The 16,961-nt window shown below is 42.8% G+C and overlaps 1 protein-coding gene across 7 annotated transcripts in view; it reads left to right on the top strand.

The window, feature by feature from the left end:
• Positions 1-3,220: 3,220 nt before the first annotated feature.
• LOC144782941 (uncharacterized) overlaps positions 3,221-16,961 on the top strand; it is a 682,231-nt gene continuing 668,490 nt past the window's right edge. For all 7 annotated transcript variants that reach the window (XR_013601325.1, XR_013601326.1, XM_078662171.1 and 4 more), the window contains exons 1-2: positions 3,221-3,280; positions 6,648-6,759. Coding sequence is in view for 5 of the 7 variants with exons in the window: in XM_078662171.1 (XP_078518297.1) it covers positions 6,683-6,759 (77 nt within the window). In the remaining 2 variants the exon portion in view is untranslated. The remainder of the gene's footprint in view (positions 3,281-6,647; positions 6,760-16,961) is intronic.

Genomic DNA, 16,961 nt, shown 5'->3' with positions numbered 1-16,961 from the left:
CGCCAAAACTCGATGGATACCATTATATAGTCTATACTGCTCTTGTTATTGCCTCTACAAAAAGTAAAACGTTTGGTCTATCCGAAGATAAATGGCCATTACAAGCTGTAAGGCCATGCCCTGTTTTTAGTTTCATAATTTGTGCAACTGCTGTGGTGCAGGGCACTGTCGGACTGCTGTCTAGTGCAGGGCTATTATTTGCTGTGTCTTTCTCTTCAAAAAGATTTTCAAAGCCCACCACTGGCTCAGATTTACAGTTAAAATCACCCCCTACAATTACCATTGCACCAGGCTCAGTCAAATTAAAACATTTGTCAAGTTGTTCTATTATCATGGATTTTTTCATGGCTGGACTTCGCCTATTGTAGATGTTAATTAAATATATAAATTTTTTATCCTGAGTTTTAATTTTTACACCAATCAGATCCTGAGACTGTATATACAGCTCTGTTGCTTCAATTTTAAGGGTAATTCTAATCCATGTGATAAGTCCCCCTGAAGGCCTGCCTCTCACTGATGGAATAGCATTTACACTGAAGGTCTTGAACCCAACCTTATGGGGGGTTTCTAATGCCCAAGTCTCTTGTAGGAGGAAGATATCAATTTGTTCTATGTATTCCAACCATTCTGTGTCCCTGATGTTCCTATTAAGGCCCACTATATTCCAGGAAGTAAGTTGTACTTCTTTCTGCTTATTTACTCCTGCATTTATTATGTTTGGCATATATAAGTTATTCATTGGATCAAAGGAAGCATTTAAGGGCCTGGGTAATAACCCTTGCTGCTCCTCCAACCCAGATTGTACGTCCACCTCAGGTGCCTTGCAGGTGGTTGACTCAGCCTGTATCTCCTCCAAGTTCTGTATATTTAAATGACATACCTTTTCCACACTGCAATTTATCTCAATGGTGGTAGGAAAATATATTTGATCTACTGCGGGGATTGGTTGTCAGTCCAAGGCATCCAAACTGGATAATACCTGTAACCTGTTTGGGGATAATGTTGAAACTTCATCGCGAACAAGTGTACCGGGGTGTGGTTTGTAAAAATATCCCAGAGGGAGGGCATAAATACAAGTATTTTGAGAAGAAGTCTCCTCTTGCATATTTAGTAACGTTCGGACCATCTGAGGGCGGCAAAAGTTTGCTATTATACAGTCTCCGTCTATCTTCTTGGAGGAATCACCAACTGACCCTACTCTGCGGATCATCAGAATATCATTTATCTTTCGTGGGCTAAATTTTTTATGCTTTGTCAACTAATCAACTGACTTATTTCGCAGGGCAGACCAGGATTCATTGTGCCCCTTTTTGAGGGCTGGGACCCCTGCTAGAATTAATATATAGGGACATGAGGCAGGTGGTAATCTTAAAACATCAGTGCTTGGATTTAAACTTATAACTTGTGAATATTTTACAACATCAGGACCTAATCTTTTTATAGATAGATTTAAAACTCCGGGCCTCATTTATCAGAAATGACGTATCGCTGAGTCAAAGCAGCGATGCGTCACTTCTCAGTGTGCACTCCTTGCGACATACCTGATGCGTCATATTTAATTTATGACGCATCATGTTGCAAGGAGTTACAGATACGTCAGTATTTCTGACGTATCTGTAAGCGCAAAAGTGATGCATTGCTGGAGTGTGACACAAAAGTGACGCAGCTCCAGCAATGCGTCCTTTTACATAGGGCAAGCTTCATGTAAAAGGGCCTGCGTCAGTCTTATGCCTGCTGTGAGGCAGGCGCAAGATTTTGACGCAACGGCGTCCCAGAAGTGACGCAGTGAAATTCATAGATTTCACTGCGTCACCTCTACGAGGATTTTTGCGGGGGAACGCCCCCCGCTGCATACATTATACCTGACGCAGGTATAATGTAGCGCAGGGGTTTACAAAGTGACGCATCTGCTTAGATGCATCACTTTGTAAATAGTGCGCAAAAGGAGGCATGTTTTACGTCGCCGATGCGTCACAAAAAGTGACGCATCGGAAGCGCAAAACTGACGCAAGGCCTCATAAATGAGACCCTCCATGTTTAAGATCCATGACATGTCTTCTCCCAATTTTATCATCTATATTCTGGGCTTTTTCCTGTGTGCTTCTGTTATCTCTTTGAATAATCGGATTTGCCGCAGGAATGTCCTTTGTCCTACTGTCCGTTCCAGCTGAGCTAAAAGTCCGAGAGCCCCCTAAGTGTATTGGGTCACTCTCCCTTTCTATATTGTCTTGGTAGATGTTTTCTATTCTACTTCTCAGATTTCCTACGACAGTATGTAACTGGTCAATCTTTTTGTCTAGTGAGCCAAATTTTTTGTCTATTTGTTCATTTATCTGTGACAACATAGTCCTGAAAGCTGATTCTAATAGCAAATAGCATGGTAATTATGCGATCATGATCCCCAGAACTTTCTTTCACTATTGTAGGAATAGACCCGGGCTCAACTTTCATCTGTGTACTGGTAGTCTTTGTCAGCATTACAATTTGTTCTTCTACATGGGGAATTATCTGAGACTCAGACCTTAGACCGCCTGCATCCTTAGTCTTTGGGAGGTCCGTAGCTCGCTTCTGCTTTGTTCGAGGGACTTTCCCTTTAGGCTCTTCTATTGTATTTGGGGATTGTGATCTAGTTCCTATGCTCAAACTATTGTGGTCATCTGATACTAGGTTTGAGGGTATAGGGAATGGATTTGACAGAACAGGTGTCGTTGGTCCATTTTGAGCTATTATTCTGGGGCTTAATGGAAGCTATTGAGCAGCTTTGTTCGGCTCCATGGAGTTTGCATTTTTGAGCATTGGGAATTGCATGGGATCCAGTGACAACCGCATTTCTGTCAGTTGGATTTCGTGTGTCAACGAGGATTCTGCTCTAGTTAAAAAGGCATCTAGAGTGCCTACTGCACCTTTGTTCTTTCTCATGTTCCTTGGCTATTTAAAAAAATACTGAATCGACAGCAGAAAGGAAGAAGGGAAGCTTTTTGGGTAATCAACAACACCACAGGGCTATAAAACTATGTGATCAATCTTACCAAACAGTAAATCACAATCACAATTTCAGAGAGGGGTGGCCCAGTCCGACTCCTCCAGTCGCTGACGGGCGCAGACGGGCCTGCGCTGTGGGAGGTGGATGGAGCTTATATCACGCCTCCACGTGTGCAGCGTAAAGTGGCGTCAGGGCTGCTGGGTAATGAAGTCCAGCCATTCCCCTCACGGCACGCGTCACCCGGCGTTGGCCGTTCCCCTCACGGTGTTTGGCGATGGACAAGGCAACAGATAGCAGGTAGGAACCATTCCCCTCACGGCACCGGTTTTACTGGTGCAGAGTCTCTGTGCGTCCCCAGAATTATATTACAAGACCCTTTTACTGCGCAGCCAATATGACCCGAGAAGAATGGCTTTGAAAACCCCAATGCGCTAATGCACCAGAGCACTGATGCGCCGCTTATGCTATACCAAGCTCTGAACGCAAAGCTGAGTTTTCCTCTCTCCAACATGCAGTTCTTGCTCAGACAAACCTGAGCAGAAGTCTGGTTTACTGGCTGCCGGCTAAGCCACGGGGGGCAAGCAATGAGCCTATTGATGTCCTCACTTCTCAGTCCAAATGCCAAAAGCACCTCTTCTGCAGTCCCCTCTGTGATAGGGCTACCTCTGTCCAAATACCGGGCTCTCTCCTCACTAAGCCTGTCCCATTCAGAGGATATTTTTCTCATACAAAACAAAACGCTGCAAGCCTGAGGGAAGTCTAATTGTTCTGGTGTCTTACGCACAATGAGACAGTAGAGGGTGTCAGTGATTAAAAATGCACCACCAGCGTGCTAATTGTTCATTCTCTTTTGCTTCCGCGATGTCAAAGGCAAAAGGCACAAAAGGGAAACTTTGATGGCAAAGTAGACCCAAGTTCAGCAACCATGAAATAAGTTAAGATGTGTAGGGTTTGGATCAAATTCGAAAGCATTAGCTGCAGTGCACCCAGGAACCAGCACCTGTACAGCTCATCTCACCACGGCCTCGTCACAGACCCTCACCAACTGCGACCACACCCACTGCACTCACCGCAGAGTGGGTCCTCAGCAGGGCTTCAACCGACACAAGGAGCAGAGCCAAATCCGACTCTAACAATGCTCTGCTGGAGAGCTGTGAATCCGCAGCACCCGCCAACCTCTGCACTGGTGTTTTCAGCTCGGCTCAGATGCCAACTCGCCGATGGCCTCCGCTGGGCTGAATTGCCAATTGCTCCCCACACTCTCTGCTCTACTCCGCTCCCAGCTCTCTCTGCTCCTCTTAACACAACCGGAACCAGAAAAACAGTAGTGGTTCACCACTTACTTTTCCTCAGTTTCTTTTGGGTGTAGCATCCTTTTTCCTGTTGTTTCTCTACAGTGTTTCTCTTATCAATTTCCCGAGGTTCAAGTACTGTGTCCATCCGCTTTGTGGGGCTTTTTTTTAAGCTTTTTTCTGCACAGTGCTTGCTTATATACTCTCCACCTAATCTCCCTGTAGAAGTGCCACTAGATGATCAAATCGCCCCTCTGCCAAAACTGAAAGTGCTCGTACTGATCTCATCGGCCCACAGCTCTGCCCTCTATTAGGAGGAGATTTATCATCCTTCCATGTCTCCTCTATTTCTGGCAATTGCCTCCCCATTCACTAACCCCTCCTCTGCCCCCTCCCACAAATCCCACCCCTAAAGATTTTTTTTCCCACATTAAAAGAAGAAATGCTACTTGCTGTTTTTATTTTCACATGTGCATTTCATGTGAAGCTCATATCCAGATTTTTCTGGCAGACTTGTATGTACTGCTGGAAGTCAGCAGGCATAAGAGGAATGCTTAGAGACTGGCATGGATGCAGAAAGAGGACAGAGACAACAGTACGGCATACTTTTAAACAAGAGGCGAAGGAGCAACAGATTTCCTGGGCAGGAAGTTAGCAGTGCAGTGACAGGGTGAGGAAGGTGAAAATCATGTGAAGTAACATTTAATTTCTCATGAAAACCCCTCTTCAATCTGTAATTGGTATGTTTGAATCCATCACACAAACTTCTGCTGTTCACTCTATTCCCTGCCCTGATGTTGGGAATAAAGGGTCAGAACGTTGTTCTCTGTGTTGCAGAGGGCATAACAAGGAATCACCATTGAATGATGCTGTACAAATTATTCACTATTCATTTGTAATGCTGCCACATTTTGAAATGCATTTTCATATTGTGACAAATCTAAACTGCAAACAGACTAAAACAATTGTTTGGCCTGTGCTCATAACGCCGCTCAATTACATATTCAAATAGTGGTTGGTAATGATAGGCAGGGGCAGCAGACACAACGGAGTCACATTTCCATAGATACATATGTGCATGGAGTTACAGTCAACAATAATCATAAGGAAGCATAAAGGTAGACCGGTAAGCGCTGGGTCAAGGGAAGGTAAATAGTGGCCACGCTTTATGTGCAGATACTGGTATCCAGGAGATCATCCCAACAGTGTCCACAAATTCTTCTGAGGCCTGCAATTTTGACCTAACACAGCATCTGGTACTGGGAACTTTACAAATTTAGAAGCATTTTGTAGATTTATACATATCTCATTATCTTAACATTTTTGAAGCACTTATAGAGACAGTGCCACATGCAGTTTTGGGAAGGTGGAGATACTGTGGGCAATTCACAAAATCAGCTGACATTTACTTATTTGATGAGCAAGGTGCTGCTGTGCTAATATACTACCTATTGCACAAGGCTGCTGTCAATTCACCCTCCATCCCCAACTTTGCAGTGCCATTCCCCGAATACTGGTGTAGAGTGTAGGTGAGCACAGATAGAAGCCAATCAAGGCTCTGGACTTTGAGCCCCAGAGGGGCAGCATATGCGCTGGGCTTGACCTGACTTAAACATGATCCTGGCTTGAGTCCTTTATGAGCTCTGTTCTGCAGCCTCTGGATGATGTGGAAAATGTGAAGCATTTATTGCAAGATTTTTTGTGGCATATTTTTTATTAGAAATGCATGAAAGGCCTTTGCATGTGTTTATACGAAGGACACTATTGCTACCTTTGCTTGAATCATTTAGGGACATGGCTGATACCATGTGTGTTGTTTGTATATAATTTGCAAAATGCTTGCTTTCACACGTAGCTTCATGTACGCGTCATCTCGTACCAGGCAGTAAAAGAAATATCGGACGAGAGTAGGAGTAGCATAAAATTCAGGCCCTTCACTCAGTGGGGGCATAGATATTACCATCTTCCAGCAGGCATAAAAGGAAAGATGGTAATTCATTTTATAATTGCGCTGCAAATGAAATTCTTGCAATCCTTTTGTAAAATGAATGCAAAATGAAATTCTTGTAATCCTTTTCCTGCCACCTCCCCTAATTCTCAGCCGGTCTCCTGGCATATGAATGTTAATTAGCATGTCAGATGACTCTTTTTACAGTTTTATTATTTTTATTATTCTTCTTTGGCAGTCTGGCTTTGCAACAGACCATAATACAGATATAAAATGAAACACAAACCAAAAAGCACTATTAAGCAATAATAGCAAAATAGCAGCTACTACCTTAATCAATTTCGTTTTAAGGCACATCAGTCGTACAAGTAAGTGACCCTTAAATTAAATCATAATAAACATCATTCACTTCATACCTCTACAGGAAATTTTGGCTAAAACTCGTTGCGAGCTGAAGGGATGTACACCTCAAGGAGTCTGTGCTGTAACAAACAGTTGTCAATGGAGCATTCTGACCAGCTGTCAAGACTGATAAGGTAAGGGGTTGTCAAACAAATGAACTAACAACCAAGTAGTTACACAGCAGTGTTTGTTTGTGCCGGATCTCTTTAATATGCATGTTAACAATATGTATGTGCAAATAGTGGTCACGTTCCTAGGAGTTTTCCATTAGAAAAAATACTAGCTCAAACCAGTGTTCGATTGGCAAGGTTACTGGCAAATTGCACTCAGTGCTTGCGCTGTGCTTGTTTGGTTTGTCCTCCACCCATAGCCTAATCTCCCCGTGGCTGCATGTATTTCAAACATGCTTGGCCGCTTCATCTTTTTTTAGGTCTCGCTGAACCAACGAGCATGCGTTTTTCTGCAAGAGTATAGTAATAGTATAGTAATTTCAAAAATGCTCCCAAAGTCTGCAGGCGGATCGGGCACAGTACATGTGCGCCGGGCGCGCTCACCATTTGTCCGCCTACAGCCTTTGGGAGCATTTTCGCGGCCGCTTTGATGTTCTCAGTGAGCCGCGTCGCCACTGAGAACATCAAAGAGGCCGCGAAATGCTCACCATTTGCCACCCCCTCTCTTATCCCACTTCCTGCTTGTAGTCTGCTACAGTGAAAAAATAAAACAAAACTCTTTGGCGATATATTCTTTCTTTCGCTCTTCCCGCCATCTCTGTCGTCTCCATTCTTTCCTTTCTCACACTGTCTCATTATATCTCCTCTCATTTCCTCTCTCTATCTCGCTTTCTGTCTCACCCCACACCTTTCTTTTTTCTATCATTTTTGCTTCTTGTTATTCCAGCCCGCGGGTCACGGTGCTTCCTGTGTTTCCTTGTCCCCGATGCCTTTCCCTCTGTGTGCTTGTGTCCATTAACACTATGCTTCCGGATACATCTGCCTATTTGTAATTGTGCCCTACACCTTAAAGCGGTCGCCGTCCTTCATCCCTCTGCTGCTTGGGTCCCATGATCTCAGGTCGCCTTTCCTCTTTGTCCTTTTGTTTCCTTCTGCCTATGCGGACTGGCTCCCCTGCCCCTCCCTCTGCTCAGATTGTTCCTATGCTGCTTCGCACTTGTGGACCCCACTTTACTTCCTGGTCTTTATAGCACCTACTATACATGCTCCCTGACCGCCATTCTCTGTCCCCCTCTGCTATGCTCCCTGACTCATGTTTTTTTCTTCTACTTATGTGCCTTATTCTTCTGGTTCATGTACCCTTTGGACCCCCTGGCGCTTTTACCCAAGTAGCACTACGTCGCTTTTTGTCTGAATTATCCATAATCTGTTTGCCTTTGAAGCACTATAGCGCCTGGTCCTTGCCCCAAACCATTTTTCCGGTCATGTGTCGCACTGTGCGCCCCCGAGGATGTCTGCACAGTGGCCGCCCTGGAGTGCCACTCTCTGCACACAGTGGCCGTGGCCCTGTCCTCTGCGGCCTCATTATCGCCTCGGAACTGGAGTCCGTCCTAGGGCTCGTTAGCAGCTCTGGTGACCGTGCACACGGGCCCGGTAATTAGAGCACCCCCAGGACTTCACCTGCACAGTGCACGGCTAATTGTATTCTGCCTGCAGCCACACAGGCCTATTAGAGATGCACAGCTCCCGCAAAGCCTGTATTTTGGGGGAACATGTTTGGTACATCAGGCCCCAAGTCTGGAAATGTGAGCATCCTTTATTTTGAGTTATGGCCACAGCGTAGTGCTGAGCAGATGTGGCAATCATCACTGCAAAGGTACACCAGAGACTAAGTACAGTGCCCCCCATTGCGAAGTATGCTCACATTTTGTTAACATCTGTTTACAGTGAATTGTGAAACTCATTGCTTTGAATTACGAGAAGACATACTTCGCTCCCAGAAAGTGTAGTTTACATTCTACTGCTAAATGTTTGATTACCGGAAATACACTATAGCGTGGAATGGAAGCTATTGCACGCATCTCCCGCGCTTATCTGGCATCATATACCAGAGAAGGCCGTGCAGTGATCTGTGTTAACTCCACGAGTAGAACATGCTTCTTTTAATTACACTGCGGTTTCGGCCGAATATGTGATGCAATGTGAGGCCCGGCAGTAGCAGAAACGGCAGGCTGGTCATCCATGCCACAGCCCTTAAAGGGCAATCTCAGAAGCGGGCCTAGAAATGTATGAGGCAGGACAAATAGAATGTTAGCAATGAAACTGCTGTAACTTTCAAGGAAGTGACATCATCTTTTGGCAATGTTCCATGAAACAACGCAAGGAATGTAGAACATTCTGGCCTAGTGTATTTTTCAACCAACTAATCTCACACACACGCAAATACACATACTCTCTCTCTCTCTCTCTCTCTCTTTCTGCTAAAAGCATTTTGGGATTTAAACAAAAAAAATTGCTTGGCCTGTTATTTTGCAGTTTTATGTAAAGCATATTCGGCCCGAAAGTATTGGAGCGCTTCACACAAGCACCAGTTACATGACACAAGGACAGATCCTTTTGTTTGAGGCTCGGGCAGTTTAAGTGATTTGCCCACAATCAGATGATGATGAGCCGACGCTAAGACTCAAACAGGGTCTCCCAGTTCCAAATTCGGTAGATCTGGCCTTTAACCAACGCTCACATCCTCGTCCGTTGTTCCCTTAATTGTCACAGAACTGTTTGTACAACTTTAAAAAGTTTCATCCTCGATTTTCTTTTCTTTTTTTTAAAGCTTTATATAGCGCGAACAAGATCCTTGCAGATATCAGAGCGCTTTACAAATACATGGAATAAGAAAAACGAGCGAGTGATTAACAGGGTTATTGTGCACGGAATGACTGTAGGTTATCAATGGAGAGTAAATAAAATAGGGAAACAAGGAACATAGTTGATCAGACAAGACATATAGTAAGAGGATAACCGAAGAGTCTCAGTAGATCCAAGGCAAATGTTCAGGTGAATTTAGCCATGAGGATCGCTTTTACTTCTTTTTTGAAGAATACAGTGGAAGAGATAAGTCTGGTTTCTGGAGGGAGTGAATTCCAGATCCTGGGTGCCATTCCTGAGAAGGAGCGTTTATAAGTTTTTTCCTTCCGCAATCTTTGAGGTTTCAGAAGAAGATTTTTTGTGCTTCTAGTGGCTCTTGAGCCACCTGAAATTGTCAGCTTCTGGGTGAGGTAGCTGGGTGAGTTGTGGTGAACAGCCATGTGAGTCATGCTGGCGATTTTCAGATGCATTCTAGCTTCGTAAGGCAGCCAGTTCAGGGATTTTAAGTCAGGGGAAATGTGCAAGCGTTTTTTTGATCCAGTGATAAGTCTCGCTGCAGCGTTCATAGAGGCTCTTAGTGGTGCGGTAGCTGAGAGGGGGAGACCACAGAGGGCGACGCTTCCATAGTCTATCCGAGGAATGACTAGCGCTTGTACTGCGGTTTGGAAGTCCTTGGCTGGGAGGAAGGGTTTAAGCTTCCTCAGAGTATTGAGTTGGAAATTAGCTCCCTCAGTTGCCTTGCTGATATGATGTTGCATATTGAGATTGGCATTTAGTGGGAGGTGAAATAAGAAGGAATTCAGTTTTTTGAGCGTTAAGCTTGAGGTGATTCTCGGCCAGCCATGTCTGGGTCTTCTTAAGCGTTGAGTTGATTTGCGTATTTGGAAACAAGATTTCCTCGTAGGATCCTCCGGATAATGTGGCTTTTTGAAAGAATGTATTTTCATCTTTCTACAGAACTATCAATTGAGGAATTTGAGCGTGTGAAAGAGTGTAATTAACTCTGCCACACACACACACAACTGAAAACACACAACCCCACACACACAACCCCCTACACACACAACCCCACACACACAACCCCACATGCACACAATGCCCCCACACACACACAACCCCCCCACACACACAACCCCACACATAACCCCACACACACACAACCCCCCACACACACACAACCCCACAAACACACAATCCCACACACACAACCCCACACACACACAACCCCCCCCCCACACACAACCTCACACACACAACCCCACACACACACACAACCCCACACACAACCTCACACACACGCAAACCCCCACATACAACCCCCCACACACACAACCCCCCACACACACAACCCCCACACACACAACCCCCCTCACACAACCCCCCCACACACAACCCCACACACATAGACCCCCGCACACACACACAACCCCCCACACACAACCACACACAAACAACCACACACAACCAAACACACACAACCACACACAACCCCACACACACAACAACACACACAACCCCACAACCACACACACAACCCCACACACAACCCCACAACCACACACACAACCCCAAACACAACACACACAACCACACACACAACCCCACACACACAACCCCACACACACAACCCCACACACACAGCCACACACACAACCACACACAACCAACACACCATCACACACACAACCACACACACCCACAACCAAACCATCTATCTATCTATCTATCTATCTATTGGCCTCACTCTATCTATCTATCTATCTATCTATCTATCTATCTATCGCCCTCACTCTATCTATCTATCGCCCTCACTCTATCTATCTATTGCCCTCACTCTTTCTATCTTATTGCCCTCACTCTATCAATCTATCCCCCTCACTCTATCTATCTATTGCCCTCACTCTATCTATCTATCGCCCCCACTCTATCTATCTATCTATTTGTCTATCGCCCTCACTCTATCTCTCTATCTATCTATCTATTTATCTATCTATTGCCCTCACTCTATCTATCTATCACCCTCATTCTATCTATCTATTTGTCTATCGCCCTCACTCTATCTATCTATCTATCTATCTATCTATCTATCTATCTATCTATCTATCTATCGCCCTCACTCTATCTATCTATCGTCCTCACTCTATCTATCTATCTATCTATCTATCTATCTATCTATCTATCTATCTATCTATCTATCTATCTATCTATCTATCTCTCTATCTCTCTATCTCTCTATCTCTCTATCTCTCTATCTCTCTATCTCTCTATCTCTCTATCTCTCTATCTCTCTATCTATCTATCTATCTATCTATCTATCTATCTATCTATCTATCTATCTATCTATCTATCTATCTATCAATCTATCTATTGCCCTCACTCTATCTATCTATCTATCTATCTATCTATCTATCTATCTATCTATCACCTTCACTCTATCTATCTATCTATCTATCTATCTATCTATCTATCTATCTATCTATCTATCTATCTATCTATCTATCACCTTCACTCTATCTATCTATCTATCTATCTATTTATCTATTGCCCTCTCTCTATCTATCTATCTGTCTCTTGCCCTCACTATATCTGTCTATCTATCTATCTATCTATCTATCTATCTATCTATCTATCTATCTATCGCCTTCACTCTATCTATCTATCTATCTATCGCCTTCACTCTATCTATCTATCCATCGCCCTCAATCTATCTATCTATCTATCTATCTATCTATCTATCTATCTATCTATCTATCTATCTATCTATCTATCTATCACCCTCACTCTGTCCATCTATCTATCTATCTATCTATCTATCTATCGCCCTCACTCTATCTATCTATCGCCCTCACTCTATCTATCTATCTATCTATCTATCTATCTATCTATCTATCGCCCTCACTCTATCTATCTATCTATCTATCTATCTATCTATCTATCTATCTATCTATCTATCGCCCTCACTCTATCTATCTATCGCCCTCTATCTATCTATCTATCTATCTATCTATCGCCCTCACTCTATCTATCTATCGCCCTCACTCTATCTATCTATCTATCTATCTATCTATCTATCTATCTATCTATCTATCTATCTATCTATCTATCTATCGCCCTCACTCTATCTATCTATCGCCCTCTATCTATCTATCTATCTATCTATCTATCGCCCTCACTCTATCTATCTATCGCCATCTATCTATCTATCTATCTATCTATCTATCGCCCTCACTCTATCTATCTATCGTCCTCACTCTATCTATCTATCTATCTATCTATCTATCTATCGCCCTCACTCTATCTATCTATCGCCCTCACTCTATCTATCTATCGCCCTCACTCTATCTATCTATCGCCCTCACTCTATCTATCTATCTATCTATCTATCTATCTATCGCCCTCTCTATCTATCTATCTATCTATCTATCGCCCTCTATCTATCTATCTATCTATCTATCTATCTATCTATCTATCTATCTATCTATCGCCCTCTCTATCTATCTATCTATCTATCTATCGCCCTCTATCTATCTATCTATCTATCTATCTATCTATCTATCTATTGCCCTCTCTCTATCTATCTATCTGTCTCTTGCCCTCTCTCTATCTATCTATCTGTCTCTTGCCCTCTCTCTATCTATCTATCTGTCTCTTGCCCTCTCTCTATCTATCTATCTGTCTCTTGCCCTCTCTCTATCTATCTGTCTCTTGCCCTCTCTCTATCTATCTATCTGTCTCTTGCCCTCACTATATCTGTCCTATCTATCTATCTATCTATCTATCTATCTATCTATCTATCTATCTATCTATCGCCCTCACTCTATCTCTCTATCTATCTATCTATCTATCTATCTATCTATCTATCTATCTATCTATCTATCTATCGCCCTCACTCTATCTATCTATCGCCCTCACTCTATCTATCTATCGCCCTCACTCTATCTATCTATCGCCCTCACTCTATCTATCTATCTATCTATCTATCTATCTATCGCCCTCTATCTATCTATCTATCTATCTATCACCCTCTATCTATCTATCTATCTATCTATCTATCTATCTATCACCCTCACTCTGTCCATCTATCTATCTATCTATCTATCTATCTATCTATCTATCTATCTATCTATCTATCACCCTCACTCTGTCTATCTATCTATCTATCTATCTATCTATCTATCTATCTATCTATCTATCTATCTATCTATCTATCACCCTCACTCTGTCTATCTATCTATCTATCTATCTATCTATCTATCTATCTATCGCCCTCACTCTATCTATCTATCGCCCTCACTCTATCTATCTATCGCCCTCTATCTATCTATCTATCTATCTATCTATCGCCCTCTATCTATCTATCTATCTATCTATCTATCTATCTATCTATCGCCCTCTATCTATCTATCTATCTATCTATCTATCTATCTATCTATTGCCCTCTCTCTATCTATCTATCTGTCTCTTGCCCTCTCTCTATCTATCTATCTGTCTCTTGCCCTCTCTCTATCTATCTATCTGTCTCTTGCCCTCTCTCTATCTATCTATCTGTCTCTTGCCCTCACTCTATCTATCTATCGCCCTCTATCTATCTATCTATCTATCTATCTATCTATCTATCTATCTATTGCCCTCACTCTATCTATCTGTCTCTCGCCCTCACTCTATCTATCTATCGCCCTCTATCTATCTATCTATCTATCTATCTATCTATCTATCTATCTATCTATCTATCGCCCTCACTCTATCTATCGCCCTCACTCTGTCTATCGCACTCACTCTATCGATCGCCCTCACTCTATCTATCTATCTATCGCCATTACTCTATCTATCTATCTATCTATCTATCTATCTATCTATCTATCTATCTATCTATCTATCTATCTATCTATCGCCCTCCCTCTATCTATCTATCGCCCTCACTCTATCTATCTATCGCCCTCACTCTATCTATCTATCGCATCACCACAGAATCACTCAGCACCACCACAGCATCACTCAGGGACACCACAACATCACTATGCGCTACCACAGCATTACTGAACGCCACAGCATCACTCGTCGCCACCACAACATCACTCAGCGCCACCACAGCATCAATCTGTGCAACCATTCAACAACAACTGGTTCAAATATGTTCTCTCAATGTTTCAAGCTTTACTACAAATGTCACAAAAAGATGTTAATATTTCACTTCTGTTCTTGGATTTTCGTCACAATAAAATACACTGAACATAATCTTCACAAAAGTTATTTACAAAAGTTTAAGCTATTGCCAATATAAATTACAATAACTTTTATTTAAGTATTAATTATAAAAAAAAAAGCCATTGTTATTTGTAATATCAATAAATCTATGTCACGTAAATACAACCCATTTTGCATTATAAATGCTATAGGTCTCACATTTGCGAAAGTTATAACTATTGGCATTGTAAATGACAAAGCTATTAATATCACTATTTTCAAAACCAACACATAAATAAAAAATGTGTCATTTACAATACCAATAGCTCAAACATTCCTAATGCGAGACCTAATGCATTGCAAATGCTTGTTTTCTTTGTCCTCTGCCCTTCACCTAATCTCCCCGTATTATTTGCCACCAGTTACTGCACAATATATTGGCTTTTAACAAGTCATAACACTTTTTGAAGGTTCAGTAACTTATATTGCACAACTGCTCATCAAGCTAAATATTACAACAATTACTTTATACTATTAATCATATAGGCGAAAGCTATTTCATTTACTAGTGTTTGTTACTATTGGAACAGCTACATACCTCTGTCAACCGGATCCAGAGGATGCCAGGGCACAACAGAAACAGGTTGCAGCCATGATGTACAAGAATTGACTCATCAGTTAGTAGTATACGAAGATCAACCCTCACCTCCCAGTGTCATGCTATAGTCGCTCCCAGAAGCTGTGCTGCTATCTTATCCTATGAGCTCAATCCCTGTCATATATTCTCTGTTGGGGTGGATGTGCATTAGGTCTCTCCTTTCACAAGTGATGGAGCAGACATTTTTGTCAGACTGTGTGGGAGTCCACTAAAGCAGGGGTGTTGCTTGTTACAGACATGATCAAAGTGAGAATGCTATTTATGGGTAAGTGACATACATTACATAGAAGTTCACATAATTATTAAAATGTACAATATGTTTCCTTCAACCCTGGTAACGTTTTGAATCAAAGCATGAGGCACATTTCAAAGTATGAGCTTGACGTACTAGAAGCATTGATTACACCATAAGAAATACATCACGTTAATATTGCAATTAATAATACCACATGATCAGATTATTTTGTTTTGTTCTTCAGTGCCCATTACGTTCCCTAGAAAATTCAATTCATGGTCTCTCCGTTTCATTTAGCCTTGGTCATTTTGGCACATGCTCAAACTACCGCATTCCCTAATGGAATCATTTTTATCTCCACTTAGGAGGTCACTTTGTTCACATTCGTTTACATTTTTTTCTCAACTTGTCACATTGCACTATAGAGTTATATTTCATCACCCCAGGGTGAGATATTTACCGCTAATGGTAAATACCTCCTATCCAAAATTTTGAGCAGCAAAACAAGGCATAACATATTGAATAATTTTTTAACACACCAAAATCCGCATGTTATCGACTTTGTTTTCCAGGTCCTTTCCCCCGTTAAATTTAGACAGGTTGCCCTGTTGGAGTTTCTCAGGGAGGGAAAAAACTGCAATGGTGTAATAATTATCAGACATCTCATAATTCCGATCAATGTCCATTTTAACCTTGATCTCCTAATGTGGGTTTTATGTCTTTGTTACGAGTTTGGAAGTCCACAGACCGCATGACTCACAGGGGGCAGTGGTGGCGGTCTTCCGATCATTCCATTATGACCAGGATGGTCCGGCTGCCCTGGGACCACCACCGCCAGGGATGGAGGTGAGGCAGTGTTGAGGCCGCAATATGCTTGGCGGGCAGCTACCACCCGCCAAGCATATGACTGCCATGAAATGTGTGGCAGTGAGGAAACAAAGGGGGCCCTACATGGCCCCCTGGTGCCTCCCACAATGTGGATGTACACAGGGGGGCACAACATATTTGCACACTATTTAAGCAACCCAACACTAAAACTTAGCCTTCACCGCCCCTTTGTAAAGCCTTATTTAAAAGACCGATCACATAACGTGAATGAGCAAACTTCAGGAAAAGCTGTTTTGGAGAGGGGGCGGGGGCTGTACAGTGACGTGTATTCATGGACACCACAAGTAGCAACCCCGAAAGGAACACATGAAATGTTGATTGCCTAAGTCCTGAGCTTCTGTGAGACGCTAAATTGGAAAGTTAAAAAGAGGTGGTGGGGAGGTTGACAACACTTGAAGCAACATGAGGAGTGCCGCGGCGAGAATCCTGGTTAAGTGCGGTGGGGACCGGCGGATGGGGTGTCCCGACAAAGTTACTGTATACACCCTCCCTCCCCCAAAACAAACGAGACTATGGCCACCGAAGTAAAAGCGGAACAGGACACTAAAACTGCAA

The sequence above is a fragment of the Lissotriton helveticus genome, chromosome 9 (genome assembly GCF_964261635.1).
Source record: "Lissotriton helveticus chromosome 9, aLisHel1.1, whole genome shotgun sequence".
Taxonomy (NCBI): domain Eukaryota; kingdom Metazoa; phylum Chordata; class Amphibia; order Caudata; family Salamandridae; genus Lissotriton; species Lissotriton helveticus.
The sequence above is the reverse complement of the archived record's forward strand: the minus strand, read 5'-3'. Positions and strand labels throughout refer to the sequence as shown.